The sequence below is a fragment of the Xenia sp. Carnegie-2017 genome, unplaced genomic scaffold (genome assembly GCF_021976095.1).
Source record: "Xenia sp. Carnegie-2017 unplaced genomic scaffold, XeniaSp_v1 HiC_scaffold_23, whole genome shotgun sequence".
Taxonomy (NCBI): Eukaryota; Metazoa; Cnidaria; class Anthozoa; order Malacalcyonacea; family Xeniidae; genus Xenia; species Xenia sp. Carnegie-2017.
Genome location: NW_025813486.1, coordinates 997,346 through 1,011,243, shown reverse-complemented (window position 1 = coordinate 1,011,243; position 13,898 = coordinate 997,346). Strand labels below are relative to the sequence as shown.

Here is a 13,898-nt window from a genome sequence, read left to right as displayed (position 1 = left end):
TCGTGGTGACAAATCTGAAAATCGTTTAGCATACCATGGTGAATTACTTTTACCATTCACCATGGTATTTGCGATCTTTAAAATGATTGCTAGTATTGTTTTCCCTTTGCCGAATTGAAAATTGTTATTTGCAGTTTTCAATTATTTTATTGAGCATATGATGATTATTTGCAAGAAACAATTTGTCTGTCATGTGTCTATTGTGTCAGGGTTTTCGTTATCGAAAAATTTCCTTTTTGATGAAATTTTTACTCACAAAAGGAATCATGCAATTCAATAAATTCTTAACACTACAAAAAAAGTAAGTGATTTAAATTCTTATCATATCTTTCAGTCCTTTGATAAAATTCTTGTTTGTTTTAGAAACGAAGGAAATCATAATGTTGCAGTGAAGGTATAATAAATTGACAAGATAAGCAACACAAACGATACAAGCAAATGATCGAACTTTGGCTTCAAATCTTGTAACATCTTTTTATATTTGGATGCATTATATGTACGATCTAGAAAATTTAATTATCTTTGGCTAATCAACTTTAATAATTTGAAAAATTTTCTCGTACAATACAACGCTCCTCTAGAGCTCTCTTATAAATAAAGTTAAAGACAGCAATTGAGCAAATCATTTCCCAGCTTTCACATAAAATTTTCAAATCAATTTTATATCTAGCCATGTAACTGTCTATTTATTGGTCAATTTGTTTAACTATATTTGCATTATGTTAAATGTAGAATACGTTGGTATTACAAGAAATCAGTAGACCACAATTGAAAATATGAATCCCTCTCCCACCCATTAAACATTCTAGTCTCGATCCTCTATACAGTGGTGCGTGCTACAATATCTGAGAAAACATGATACAGGCATTGAGTTCTGTCAGCGGCATCTCATCAGCAGCGTTATTAAACACCCCATCTCCTACCCAATTAACGTTCTAGATTTGCCTTCTATATAATGGTCAATGATACAATATCTGAGAAAACATGATACAGCCATTAAGTTCTGTAAGCATATTTCATCATTTGAATATCTTCTCTCCCCACACCACTAAAAGTTATAGTTTCGGCCCTCTATAAGTAATCCGTGCTACAATATCTGAGAAAACATGTCACAGCCATTAAATTCCAAGCGATATTTTAGCAGCAGCGTTATTAAACACCTCCCCACCCCATATAAATTACAGTTTCGGCCCTCTAAACAGGGTGTGTGCACAATATCTGAGAAAACATGATACATCTATTGAGTTCCGTAAGTTATTTCATCAGCAGTTATTAAACACCCCTCCCCAACCCACCAAAAGTTATAGTTTGGCCCTCTATACAGTGGTCAGTGCTACGATATCTAAGAAAACATGATACAGCCATTGAGTTCTGTAAGTGATTTAAGCGGTAGTGTTACTTTGCTCAATCGGGTGGCTTGTCGTAAGTGGCTTGAACTGATTGACGTGCACTTTTTAATGGAGGTCATCAAGCCAGTTGACAATCATCAATTAAGACACAGTTTGAATCATAAATGAGATTTTTGGAGTCACTTGCTCTTCTAATATAGTCGAAATAATTATATTTATTTATTTTGAGATCAGTTGGAGTCATTTTTTGAAATCAATAAAAACAGCCGTTGTTTTTATGTTTTGCGATTAGTAACGTTATTTGTTTATCCATTTTGGGAAATTTTCTAGTAGAAAACTGATACAGCAACTTTTATGCTCTATGCAAGTTTCAAAATGAAATTCTAAGTAAAAGTATTGAAAATTTAATTCTAAGCTAGAAAATGATCTTTGTGGACTTTTGAATGATGTTCACACTGAAGAGGTAATCTCCAGTATACTTAGCAAAGAGAGAGCTCAAAAAATCTTGTAATTTTCTGTAAATTTAGAATTTAGAAGATCGTTTAATAAATGTGCAATTTAATGCTACATTTGTCATAATGAAAATTTCAAATAGCCTTCTTTTTACTGTGGAACCTTGAGAATTCACATCCTCAAGGTGGCTTATTTTCCATGTGATTTTGAGGTATTTTACTTACAATGAACAGGAATTTTTATCTATTGAAGTATATTGAGCAAGTGGATTTGATGGTGGCCTTTCTTTGCATAATTTTCAATGTCATTAGCTAGGTAGTGTATGCATGGTGGTGCAAACGTGAAGTATGACAGTATATCCAAAAGATAGTTTGTTGAGAAGTTTTTGTGATCAAACAAGCAGAATACAAATAAACGTTACTTTAAAAAAATAGATTGCACGATGTCATTATCACCTCATGTCTCATCTTAATTTAAACTGACTATAATGTGCTTCAAGTACAAATTGTGAAGTGACAAGATTTTACTGTCATGATTAAAACAGATGAAACCAGGTGCAAATGTTACCATTCAATGTTGCTTAGACATGTGATGAAAAATTCATATATTTCATAACATTTGTTAATGTAAAGGTTGACTGAAGACTGTATATGAAGAAAATTACTTAGTGATGTTTTTTTCAATTGTGTCAACACTTTCGATGCTGTAAGCCAGGAGCAAAAAACATAATTTCTATCTGGAAATAAAGTTATACTCCGACTAATCTCTTGTACTCTAACAAAGAAAATAATAATTAATGTAATCAAACACGAGCACTTTTAAAACAGATGGTCTAACCTGAACACTTCTAAAATGCAGGGTCTGATCTGTATGGAGTACATTATGTCAAGATTTGTTTTAAAAGGTATTAGTCTATTTATTATAATCCTTTTTCTTTAATGGAACTTATGAAATGTAGTCAATTTGAGCACTTTATAAAAAGAGTTGCGCCACTTTGCTGCTACGCAGTATTTATTGAGATAAACAAAGACTTGTCAAATTGTGCTGAGCACTGCCGTCTGGTACACAGTACATTTAAATTATTTGTCGTTCGCAAAAGAAAAAAGTTAAGTCATTGATACTGTATTGAACATACGTAATAAACGAACGTTTGGAGTCCAAAAGTGCAACACTGTATACGTACATCATGCATATTATTAAATAATATAAATCTTCATAAAAACACATAAATATCAATCAAATGACTTGAATTGTGATACAATTCAAAACAAATATGCTTAGGTCACGCAATATATATAAAATAAATTAGAATTGAAAGGCATACCTTGTTCTGTATTTTCAACATCAGGAGAATTTCCGACTTCTTTAGCATTATCAACATCACCATCAGAGTTTCTCCTCTCTCCCCATTCTCCCTTCCCCTCTCCCTTCCCCATTTCTTTTTCCCTGAGGTTTTCTCCCCTCAGGAAGGTTTTCTCCCCTTTCTCCCTATGGTTTCTCCTCAGGAGGGTTTTCTCCATGAGGTTTTCTCCTGAGGGTTTCTCCCCAGGAAGGTTTTCTCCCCAGGTTTTCTCCCCGAAGGGTTTTCTCCCCAGGAGGGTTTTCTCCATTATGAGGGTTTTCCCCGAGGGTTTTCTCCCCAGGTTTTTCCCCCTCAGAAGGTTTTCTCCCCAGGAAGGTTTCTCCCCATGGTTTTCCCAGGAGGTTTTCTCCCATTGGTTTCTCTCTCCCCTCAGGGTTTTCTCTCTCAGGTTGTTTTCTCCCCAGGAGGGTTTCTCCCCTCCCCCATGAGGTTTCTCTCCCCTGAGGGTTTCTCCATTATGAGGGTTTCTCCCCAGGAAGGTTTTCTCTCAGGAAGGTTTTCTTCCCCTGTTTTTTTCCCCTCAGAGGTTTCTCCATTATGGTTTTCTCCTCAGGAGGGTTTCTCCCCAGGGTTTCTCCTCCAGGAAGTTTTCTCCTCAGGAGGCTCTTCTCCTGAAGGTTTTCTCCCCCAGTTTTCTTCCCTATGAGGGTTTTCTCCCCTCAGGAGGGTCTTTCCACATGGTTTTCCTCCTGAAGGTTTCTCCTCAGGAAGGTTTTCTCCCCAGGGTTTTCTCCCCAGGAAGATTTTCTCCCCTGAGGGTTTCTCCCCAGGGTCCCACATGAGGGTTTCTCCCTCAGGAAGGTTTTCTCTCAGGTTTTCTCCCTCAGGAGGTTTTCTCTCAGGTTTTCTCCCTAGAGGGTTTTCGCCTCAGGAGGGTTTTCCCTCAGGAAGGTTTTCTCCCTTATGAGGGTTTTCTCCCTCAGGAAGGTTTTCTCTCAGGAAGGTTTTCTCCATGACGTAGCTAAATTTAAAAGAGTTTCTTTCAGTAAAATTAACGTTTCGTTATATTATAATAAGATAATAACATATTATAATAATGCATTTAGGCAAAATGATTTGTCAGTTTGCATTTTCATGTGGTGGATGTTTTATTTTTTACTTTACTCGCCCTACGGGCTTGGTCTGTAAAAAAAAACTTCCATCCGATATTTCTCCATAAAGACTACGAGCTCTCTTAATAATGGCTTAATAAACAGTAATATCAACTGGAGAGATAACTCTACATAAACTCTCTATCATCATTTGTGTTTTTCGCTCACTTGAAGGAGATTTAATTTATTTTGGATCATGTGAGCACAATTTTACCAGTCCAAGTTAGTGGGGCTTTATAAAAGTACAAATAATAAACCTACATGTTGTCTTCTCCACTTCCTGATCAAGCAAATTATACAAATGAAAACAACAAAACAAACGACAATGATCCATTGAAGAGAAATACTGGTCTTAGATGAAGTATATAGATGAAGTACTTTGTTTAAAAGAACACTGGCTTCAAACGCTGGGATCAATTTGTAGTTAGGTTTCTCTGCGATAGCAAGCACGACTTTAGTAAACGTTCCTTCTTTCACATAAAGGAGTAACTCCACATACACAGTTCTGTTTGATACACCGCGTTGTTTTCTCGAAGCAATATCGTTATCTGTTGAAAAAATTCAAATCAATGTTCGAAAGTACTTCTACTTTTAGCATCGTCAGCTGAATTTTTAATTGGTTATCATATGATTTAGCAATTCTTAATTTGTCGGATGTTTTTCCAGGACAGTATCCGTGACGTAAAGGACTCGCTTTTTCAATCCTGCTATGTATAGTTTTTTGAAAACGATAAATTTGTACAGGAAGTTTCGAGTGCAATTTGGAAGAACATGCACGAGTGAGATTTTCAAAGACTATCAAAATTGCACGAGTCCATCATCCTGCAAAATGGCACTTTGTTTCATCATAAACATTTTGCCGGTCCATTATTAGGGAGCTTTAGCAAGAGTACGACTACGACAACGAGTACGAAGTTTGACCGTGTAGAGAATGGCACGAGGAAGTTTGTTGTCGTTGTCGCTTCGTGAAGGGAGCTTTAGCAAAGCCTACGAGTACGACTACGATTACGATTACGTTATGAAAACACGTTACAAAAACAGACGTGATCCATTTGTAAAATTCGTAGTCGCGACTACAATGTCCTTCAAAGAAAAACATTCCAGTTATTATACAGCATTCATTTTTAATTTAGAACCCTTTGAGCAAAAGATGTTAGAAAGGAAAATATCGCAAAACTTCGATTTATACGCAAAGTGAAAGGTAAACAAAGAATAAAATAGTAAAAATATACATAATAATAGTGAAGATTTTCAGTGAGTCCTATATTCTCGCAAAACCAGTATTACCGATTCATTGATATCATTATTAACAAATAAGCCGTAGCTGCTTCGCAAACTTCGGTGTTTTAACAAAAAAGCTCGTTTTTTGTTGTTTACAACTAAAGCAAAATTTTGACGAAGAGATAACGACAACAAACTTCCTCGTGCCATTCTCTTACACGGTCAAACTTCGTACTCGTTGTCGTCATTGAGTTCTTTACATTGAGTTCTATAATAACTGGAGCGGCTAACTTTACTGGGGCGAGGTCGCCAAAAAATGGCGGCTAACGTTAACTATAGTTAAAGTTAACTACGTTTTTATACAACCGGCCCCAGGTCTTATAGAACTCAATGGTTATCGTAGTCGTACTCTTGCTAAAGCTCCTTAAAATTTAGTTTTAGTTGTAAACAACAGAACGAGTCTTTTTATTGTGTAAAACACCGAAGTTTGCGAAGCAGCTACGGCTCTATTTATCAACTATGATATCAACAAATCGGTAAAATTGATTTTGCAAGAATATAGGACTCTTTACACTGAAAAATCTTCACTATTTTAAGTTTTATGTACGATATATTTGTACTACTTTATTGTTTGTTTACCTTTCACTTTGCGTACGAAATACATGAAAGTTTTGCAGGTCATATTTTCCTTTTTGATGTACATCTGCGCTCAAAGGGTTCTAAATTAAAGCCTGATGCTCGAAAATAGTACTGTAAACTAATTTACAAAATGAAGAAATAATCTTTCTTTTTTAAGAAGACATCGTAGTAGCGACTACGAATTTTACAAAACATCGTACTCAGATTGACGACGGCTACGTGTTTTTGTCGCAACAATGTTTTCGCCAAAATGACGTACTTCGTACTCGTAGTCTTTGCTAAAGCTCTCTATTTTCCCGTAATCGACCACGGTCCAAAACGCGTAATTTTACAGTCAAATGTAAACAAACTTCGTAAAGCAAACAGCAAAACGCAAAAAAAAAACAAAGAAAAAAACATTTAAGAATGTGATTCGAAGGAAAAACACTTGGAAAACAGTTAAACTATCCAGACGATACAATTCGAAACGAGTTTATTTTTACGGACGAAAACTAGAAAAGTGAAAATCAACCCGTAAAAAACAGCAAGGACGAGAAAGAAGCAAGCTTCGTTTCAGGTCAAATAATGCCATATAATAAACCTTTTAATAACCTCGCTTTCTCGGTCTTTACTGAGAAATATCGGATCTCTGTCTTTTTGTACAAACCTCGCAATACGGGCTCGGTCTGTACAAAAACACCTCGGTCCGTTATTTCTCCGTAAAGACCTCGCGCTTGGTCATTAAGAGCTTAATAATCTACATGAAAAAATTTTCAATTCTGTTGATTTTTAACTTCAGCGTACGTACATTTCAGCCGGCGAGTTTAACCATCGATCAACCGCCTCGTATATTTAAATTCTGTCGGATATTACTTTTCACAACACCATACCTTCTGCACACGCAGCTAGAGCAAGGTATCTACTTTTAGCAGTGTTGTTATTCTCATTTAGAAACACTTTGCAAACGGTGAATTGTAAACTTTTTCGCTAAAGAAAACTTACTTAAAACTTACGGCAGCCGTTGTAATTGCTTTGTTTAAAATAATTTAACTTTCCCGCGTTTTATTTTGATTGGCTCTTAGATCATTTCTTTCTTTGACTAGCCAATCAGGAGGGTATTTTTCAAAAATAAATTGCACTGTATTTCCTTTTTTTTTGCACTGTTTTTCCTATTTTTGCACTGGTATTTACGATAAATTGCACTCCTCTAAACCAATCAAAATTGAGAAATTTTTTCATGTATATTGTTAGAAGAGAAATAAATGACGCTGCTCTGAAATTTACAAAGCACCATAAAAACACTATATACATCAGTGACTGCAACATCAAATCCAGACCTTGCATTATCTAATTCTTATTTTTTTTTTCTTATTTTTTCTTATTTTTCTTTTTGCACCCAAAATGTCTACGAATATAGCCATTATATAGGCTACTTAAAAAGATATGGTAATGTTACACTACGACCCAACAGAGCTTAAGAGTGAACTCGAGTGCCTTGCACTCCCCCCTCCCCTTTACCGTTAATTGCCAAACATAGAATATAACAGGAGGCAGAGTGGATAGAAAAATTCAAAAATTTAGATCATCTAAACCAATGGAAAAAATTTCATCGCCTTTAAGTCTGCTTTTTAAAAATTTACTGAAGGTCATTCTTACCTTCCTTCTCCTTAATTAAATCTTTTAGACTCTTCTCTTTTTCAGTTCCCTCAATCAAATCTTTAACATAGTGTTCAAACACTTTTATAAAGCCACGCTTTTTGAACAACGATGGAGGGGCATCCACAGTTAAGTTCAAAAGATATTCTGTATCAATACATCTAGCAAATTATACAGCAGAAAATATTTAAATATTTGAAACAATAAGATTACGTAAAAATTAAAATGATGACAGAGTGATGCAAAGCATTTACTTTCCAGCAGCTTTGACATTCGATAGACAGAATTTCGGCTGAGGACAGGAAGCACAAAGTTTCTTATCACGACAGTTGTCATCATTAGGAACTAGAAAAATACATTATTTTTTATTTTTGAGACTGTTCTCGATCTTTCACTTATCATTACCTACGCTGACACTCGTTATCTTATTTCTTATATATTTTAGTTACTTTAAAGACTGTTCTTGTTCTCTGCTGTTTATTTATCACTACCTACACTGACACACGTTATCTTATTTCTTATATATGTTAGATAGTGTAAACACTGTTCTTGTTCTCTGTTGCTCATTCATCACTAACTACACTGACACACGTTATCTTATTTCTTCTATGTATCAGTCTTAAATTCAATTGCTTTTTTTACCTTGAATATGAACGACCAGGTTTTTTGACAGGGTATGACGTGGATGTAAGGTACTTTCACATGAAATAGGAACATTGTAGGATAGATTTCCATGAATAAATATACTTTTCTTCACGTGCAATCTTGGTGGACTGTCATGAACATAAAAATGACTAATCACTTTAGTAATTTCACTTAAAGTGTCTTCCTCCTTCTTGATCTGACAAGTGTATTCCGATAATTTCTCGGAATATGGCTGAAGATCAACCGTCCAATTTAAGCCACATTGTATTTGAGGATAATCCAAATCCTCGATAAAGATTTCACCAACAACTGAACAATCTTCACCTGAGCGAGGGGCTACGAGACATATTGACGTGGGTTCTTCGTTCACATCTGTATGTAATAAAGACAATGTAGCACTTAAACATGAACTATTTTGTGTAGTACATTATTCAATTAATGATGAACAATGGTTTGTGGAGAGTTAAAATAACAAAGAATTTTCGGTTCTCGACCTTAGGCAACAATAAACGAGAATGCTTTGCTAGGTAAAATCGATCAGTCTATAAAATTCACTAGTAGATCCCCGCCAACAAATACAAAGACCCGCTAGTAGATCCATTGATGTATACAACGATCCACTTGTAGATCCATTAATGTATACAAAGACCTGCCAGTGGATCAACTAATTAATACAATCATACACCGGTAGATACCCCTATAATATTTTCATTGTCTTCGAATTAAGGATATCTTCCTGTTTTAGTTGACAATTTTGTGTTGTCAAAGATCCCTGAAATTACAAATATTTGTTAATTTACAAAGCATTAAATGTACATCATGAAGAGAACAAAATACTGATAAACATTAATACCACACCATTTGGTTCCAATTTACCAAAAGTCAACAAAATAACATTTATTTTATAAAAACTGAAGTAAAAACAACATTGAATACAAAAACTGACAAATAACAGACAGCACAAAATAGAGAAAAAATATTGTCTTAAGCAAAAACTCAGCAACTAAAGCACATTTTCTATTACAATCTTTCACCAAATTTCAGATTTCAAGGCTTCAGAGTTGACTGATTTTTGCCAGCCAACTTCAGCATAAACAGCACTCACGATGTAATTAACCCTTTCTTTCCCAGCGTTGTCGTTGACAATATCAATGAAATCATCCCAAACCCATAGCACCAAAAAACTTGGGAAGTAAAGGGTTAAAAGCTAGACTTACCAGTGATGGAGACTTTAAATGACTTTGAAATATCGAGGCCAGCCGCATCTTTACAAGTGACATTGATATTGTAAACATTTCTTTCTTCAAAATCGAGAAGACTATTATATTTAACTCGGAGAAAATTGTGATCAGTTTCGTGAGTAATGTAAAACTCATCTTCGTCACCACCCCTTGAGTTCTCGAGGGAGCAAATATGGATCTGAGGTGGCACACTTTTTACATCTGGATCTTTTACCTGTGACAGAAGTATACTTTTAATGCATGTTCTAGGCTAAGTTTTTCATACGGTAATTTTATGGCTTCTTGTTAAAAATAAGTTCTTTCTGACTAAAAGATGCTTAGTGTTGGATTAGGGTTGTAATTGCTTTTACGAAGTTACAGCGATAGTGTGAGGTTTTTGAAGAATTGAAAAACGCAACAGTAAAAAACTCTTAAAAAGAGCATCTATATTTTTAACAAAAACATTGCCTTTGAGGAATCGCGGTATATCTTATTAACAAACAAGAAATCTAAGCAACCGACTGATATTTAACTCACCAAAAACTTTCCAATCACTGTTGAAGCAGGAGAGTTCTCTGCTACAAAATTTTCAGACATCAAAATATCAGTTGGAGCTTCGTTTACATCGGTTACTTCGATCTGAAATCTTTCAAATGCCATTTTCCCCCCCGGATCTTCGACAGCCAACCAAATAATGTACACGTTTTCTTCTTCATAATCAAGAGAACCGTTAACAACGAGGGGAATCGAGTAAATATTAGTTGATTTATCGTTCATTGTACGATATTTAATATTTGGAACACCTGAATTAAGAAAAATTTTTTTATGTGAACAAGATTGTATTTGCAAACTACAAACGAGAAATTTGGAATCTTTCTTTTTCAAAGTACTCGGAGTCAGTGTTGATTTAATCTATTGTTAATATACTGAATCTTTCTTGTATTTGATATTAAAGAATGAAAAACTAAATCACACTATCAAAGATTGTGGATGTAAAGTCAAAAACCAACTATGTATACAAACCTTGTAGAGCAAACTTTTCACGAACCAAAACACTACTGCGATTCAAATAAAACTTTAACATGTCATTATCGTCATCAGTCGCAACGAAGTCGCCGATGAACGACCCCAGAACGCAATTCTCCGGGATGCGATTACCCGTCAAATTTATATCCTGGGTGATTCGTTAATGTCTCGTACAAAAACAAACAAACTCTGGATAGAAGATTTTGGTGGATGACCTGGTCCGTACATTTTATCTTTATACGATGCTTATTCTTTGCTTCGTAATCGAGGCTTTTGCAACAACTATCATGTTATCTAGCAACTTGAAGTAACCATTACCAGAGTCAACCAATTCCCAGTCAAAAATGGAGTGTGTTTTCATCAAGATCATCGTCTCTAGCTGTTAGATTACCAACAACAGAACCAATAGTGACATTTTCATGCACTTCGTAACTTGAAAGTCTTATATCGTAAGGAGGATCATTAATGTTCAACACAGTAATGTTAAAACTTTTTGTAGTAAACATAACAGGTGAACCATTGTCGCTCACCTTAATTTTAACAGTGTAAATATTATCTGACAAGCGTTTCCACACCAAACGTCTATTTACCAACAATGCTCTTTCTTGAACAAGAAAATAAAAATTTGCGTCCGCATTCATTATTGTGAACGTCAAGGGATCATTTTGAAAATCGAATGCATTGAACAAGCCGACAATGGCAAAACGTTCATTTTCTCATTATATAAGTTCTCGACAAAACAATATTTGAAGGTGGATCGTTCACTCTCCTGCAGTAATAAGGTTCAGCAATTGGGTCCCAGTCCCAAGCAACATTCCGGTGTTACCGTCCAATATACATTGAGCCCTCTCAATGGATACGTTGAAATTAACCATATGGAAGTTTCTAGCGAAGGCGTTAGGGCTGTTTGTTGATTTAATGACAGCTAGTTTGAAATTGCCATCACAGTCAAGGGAACAGAATTTCAAATATTCATGTCCGTGTGGGCAACTGATGCGTGCAGGCTTGCAGGCTGTTCCAAACTCATCATGATATGCATTTGACGGACATGGAGGTGCGATCAATGGTGAACATGATTTAGGTTCACACTTGTGTGGAGTTATTTCTGATTGTTTATAACCAGATAAACAGTCGCACAATAACTACCATCTGTGTTTGTACAGTTGGAGTTGATACAACCACCATTTCCATTTTTACATTCGTCTATATCACCACATGATTTACCATCAGCTAAATGAAAATAAAATACAATACAATAAATGAAAACATTTAATAACTGGTCATTATTACTTATGGAATTTTTAAATAATGGTCATCACCATTTATGGAACCATTAAATAACTGGTCATAAATAGAATCAAATAACGGATCATTACCATATAAGGACACTTTAAATAATGAATTACTGCGATGTACTACGTCTCAAGGTATTCCAACTTCAATGCGCTGCTGTATGAAAATTACAGAATAAACTCCCGCAGCTTTGAAAATTCTGAAAGATCGGAGTTCTAGCTATGAAGTGTCATGTTGTTAATTACGTGCTGAAAAACAACAAGCAAATGAGACTTAACACTTTAAATTAACTACGCGCTTACATATGTAGTTCACATTATCATTTTTATGCATATTCGGTGATCACGTTGAAGTGAAAGTGGTACAACTCGCGACAGAATAATGCAAGTAGTGCTCAAAATTTTGACGAGACGGACAGTTTATAAATAACGCACGATGAATCGTTGTTTCTTCTTTAATCTGAAGCTGAGGTACAAAAATACTTTTTCGATTCGAACAATGTTTTTTCCAACGTGCTCACATTTGCCCGTTTTCTTACTTACTACATGCTTTGAACCATGGACGGATTTTCATGTATTTTACAGGGTGGTGAAAATCTGATGCTTCAAGCATTTCAATGTTCCATGACTAAAACATTTGTTTTTTTATGACGATTGATCATTCAGCAATATATGCATAACAGTAAGCTGAAGTTTTTTGTTGAAGCTTGTTTAGAAAAATATATATTGAATAGTCATTACCTTGAAGTTCATAACCGGAGCGAGTTACACATAAACACGATCCATCTGCAGAGTTACAAACATCTTGACATCCCCGTTAGGTGAACCACATTGAGTAGACTCTTCTAAAGAAGGACATCGTGACCCCCGTGAGCAGGATTTGTCGTGATGTGACGACGACGAGTTCTTCTTCCAATGCTACATTTTGTACTACAAGCACTAAATTCCGTCCACGCTGTAAAAAGATGAAGGAAGAATATTGGATTAAAAATCAAAGATTACTTATGTTCATCATTTACGAGTTGTGTTTTGCCCTATTGTGTTGAAATTTTCTCACTGCCAGTAGCGTAGTTGGCCTGGAGGTTTTGGTCCTGCCATGTAAATTTGGATCATTGTTATTATTTATGTTTTTATAAATCTATTGTTTTTGCAGTAAGTAAATAACGATAAATTTCACGGTAATGAGTGGATAAGCAGGATGGCTACGCCACATTATTACATCTGGACCTTATACCATCTTATAACCTTGCATTACATGTAACAAATGTTAACAAAGATTTCTTTGAGTTGGAAGTTACGGTTGGAAGTCTCATGCATGAAATATCCAGCGACTTCAAAGATAGTGAAAGTTGCATTGACAGATGGAATTTTGCTATTTTGAACATAATGGTTGAACGCTGTTATCTTGTTTCGTTGCTTCGACGTTTGTAACAATTGGAATTATTTTTTGCAAATTTTCGCACCTATGATTGTTCATTTCAAGTCGTTTCAAATCGTCTCATCGAGAGCAACGATAAATTCTTGATAACGACTGCATACTGAGAAGGGCCAACGGAGCATGAGATGTATCAAATATTACACAAAAAGCTTAGATACAAAATAAATCTAGAGACGAGAAGACGTTACTTCATGTTGAGCACAAAATAAATATTAAGTTTACCTATTAAGAATTGATCGTCACAGTATACTGCAAGTTTTAATGGCAAAGATTATCTAGAATAATCTAAAAGTTTAAGCGCGAATTCCGGCATAATGATTGAAAATTTCATATGCAGCTAAGCACAAGATAGTTCATAGCAATATTTGCAAATCTAAAGGGACGCAGGAGGATAATTCTGGGTTCAATATTCAAGTGAAAGATCACATAAAATACCATATAAGCGACTACATTACCTCAAAATAACCAACACGATATTCATGCATCAAACGAATGAAGAAATTAAAAGATGTCATGCAAGGCATAA

At 35.2% G+C, this 13,898-nt stretch overlaps 1 protein-coding gene across 2 annotated transcripts in view; it reads right to left on the bottom strand.

The window, feature by feature from the left end:
- Nucleotides 1-10,911, bottom strand: part of LOC124449484 — a 46,404-nt gene extending 35,493 nt beyond the window's left edge. Inside the window, exons 1-8 of one of the 2 annotated variants that reach the window (XM_047000413.1) lie at nt 10,640-10,911; nt 10,154-10,419; nt 9,614-9,851; nt 8,394-8,768; nt 8,006-8,096; nt 7,752-7,912; nt 4,518-4,804; nt 4,052-4,126 (exon numbers count right to left, since the gene is read on the bottom strand). In XM_047000413.1, the coding sequence (XP_046856369.1) occupies nt 4,085-4,126; nt 4,518-4,804; nt 7,752-7,912; nt 8,006-8,096; nt 8,394-8,768; nt 9,614-9,851; nt 10,154-10,419; nt 10,640-10,700 (1,521 nt within the window). In that variant the 5' untranslated portion in view covers nt 10,701-10,911 and the 3' untranslated portion in view covers nt 4,052-4,084. Of the gene's footprint in view, nt 1-4,051; nt 4,127-4,517; nt 4,805-7,751; nt 7,913-8,005; nt 8,097-8,393; nt 8,769-9,613; nt 9,852-10,153; nt 10,420-10,639 lie in introns of those variants that run through there. The other variant, XM_047000412.1, reaches the window with a different exon arrangement.
- Nucleotides 10,912-13,898: the final 2,987 nt, after the last annotated feature.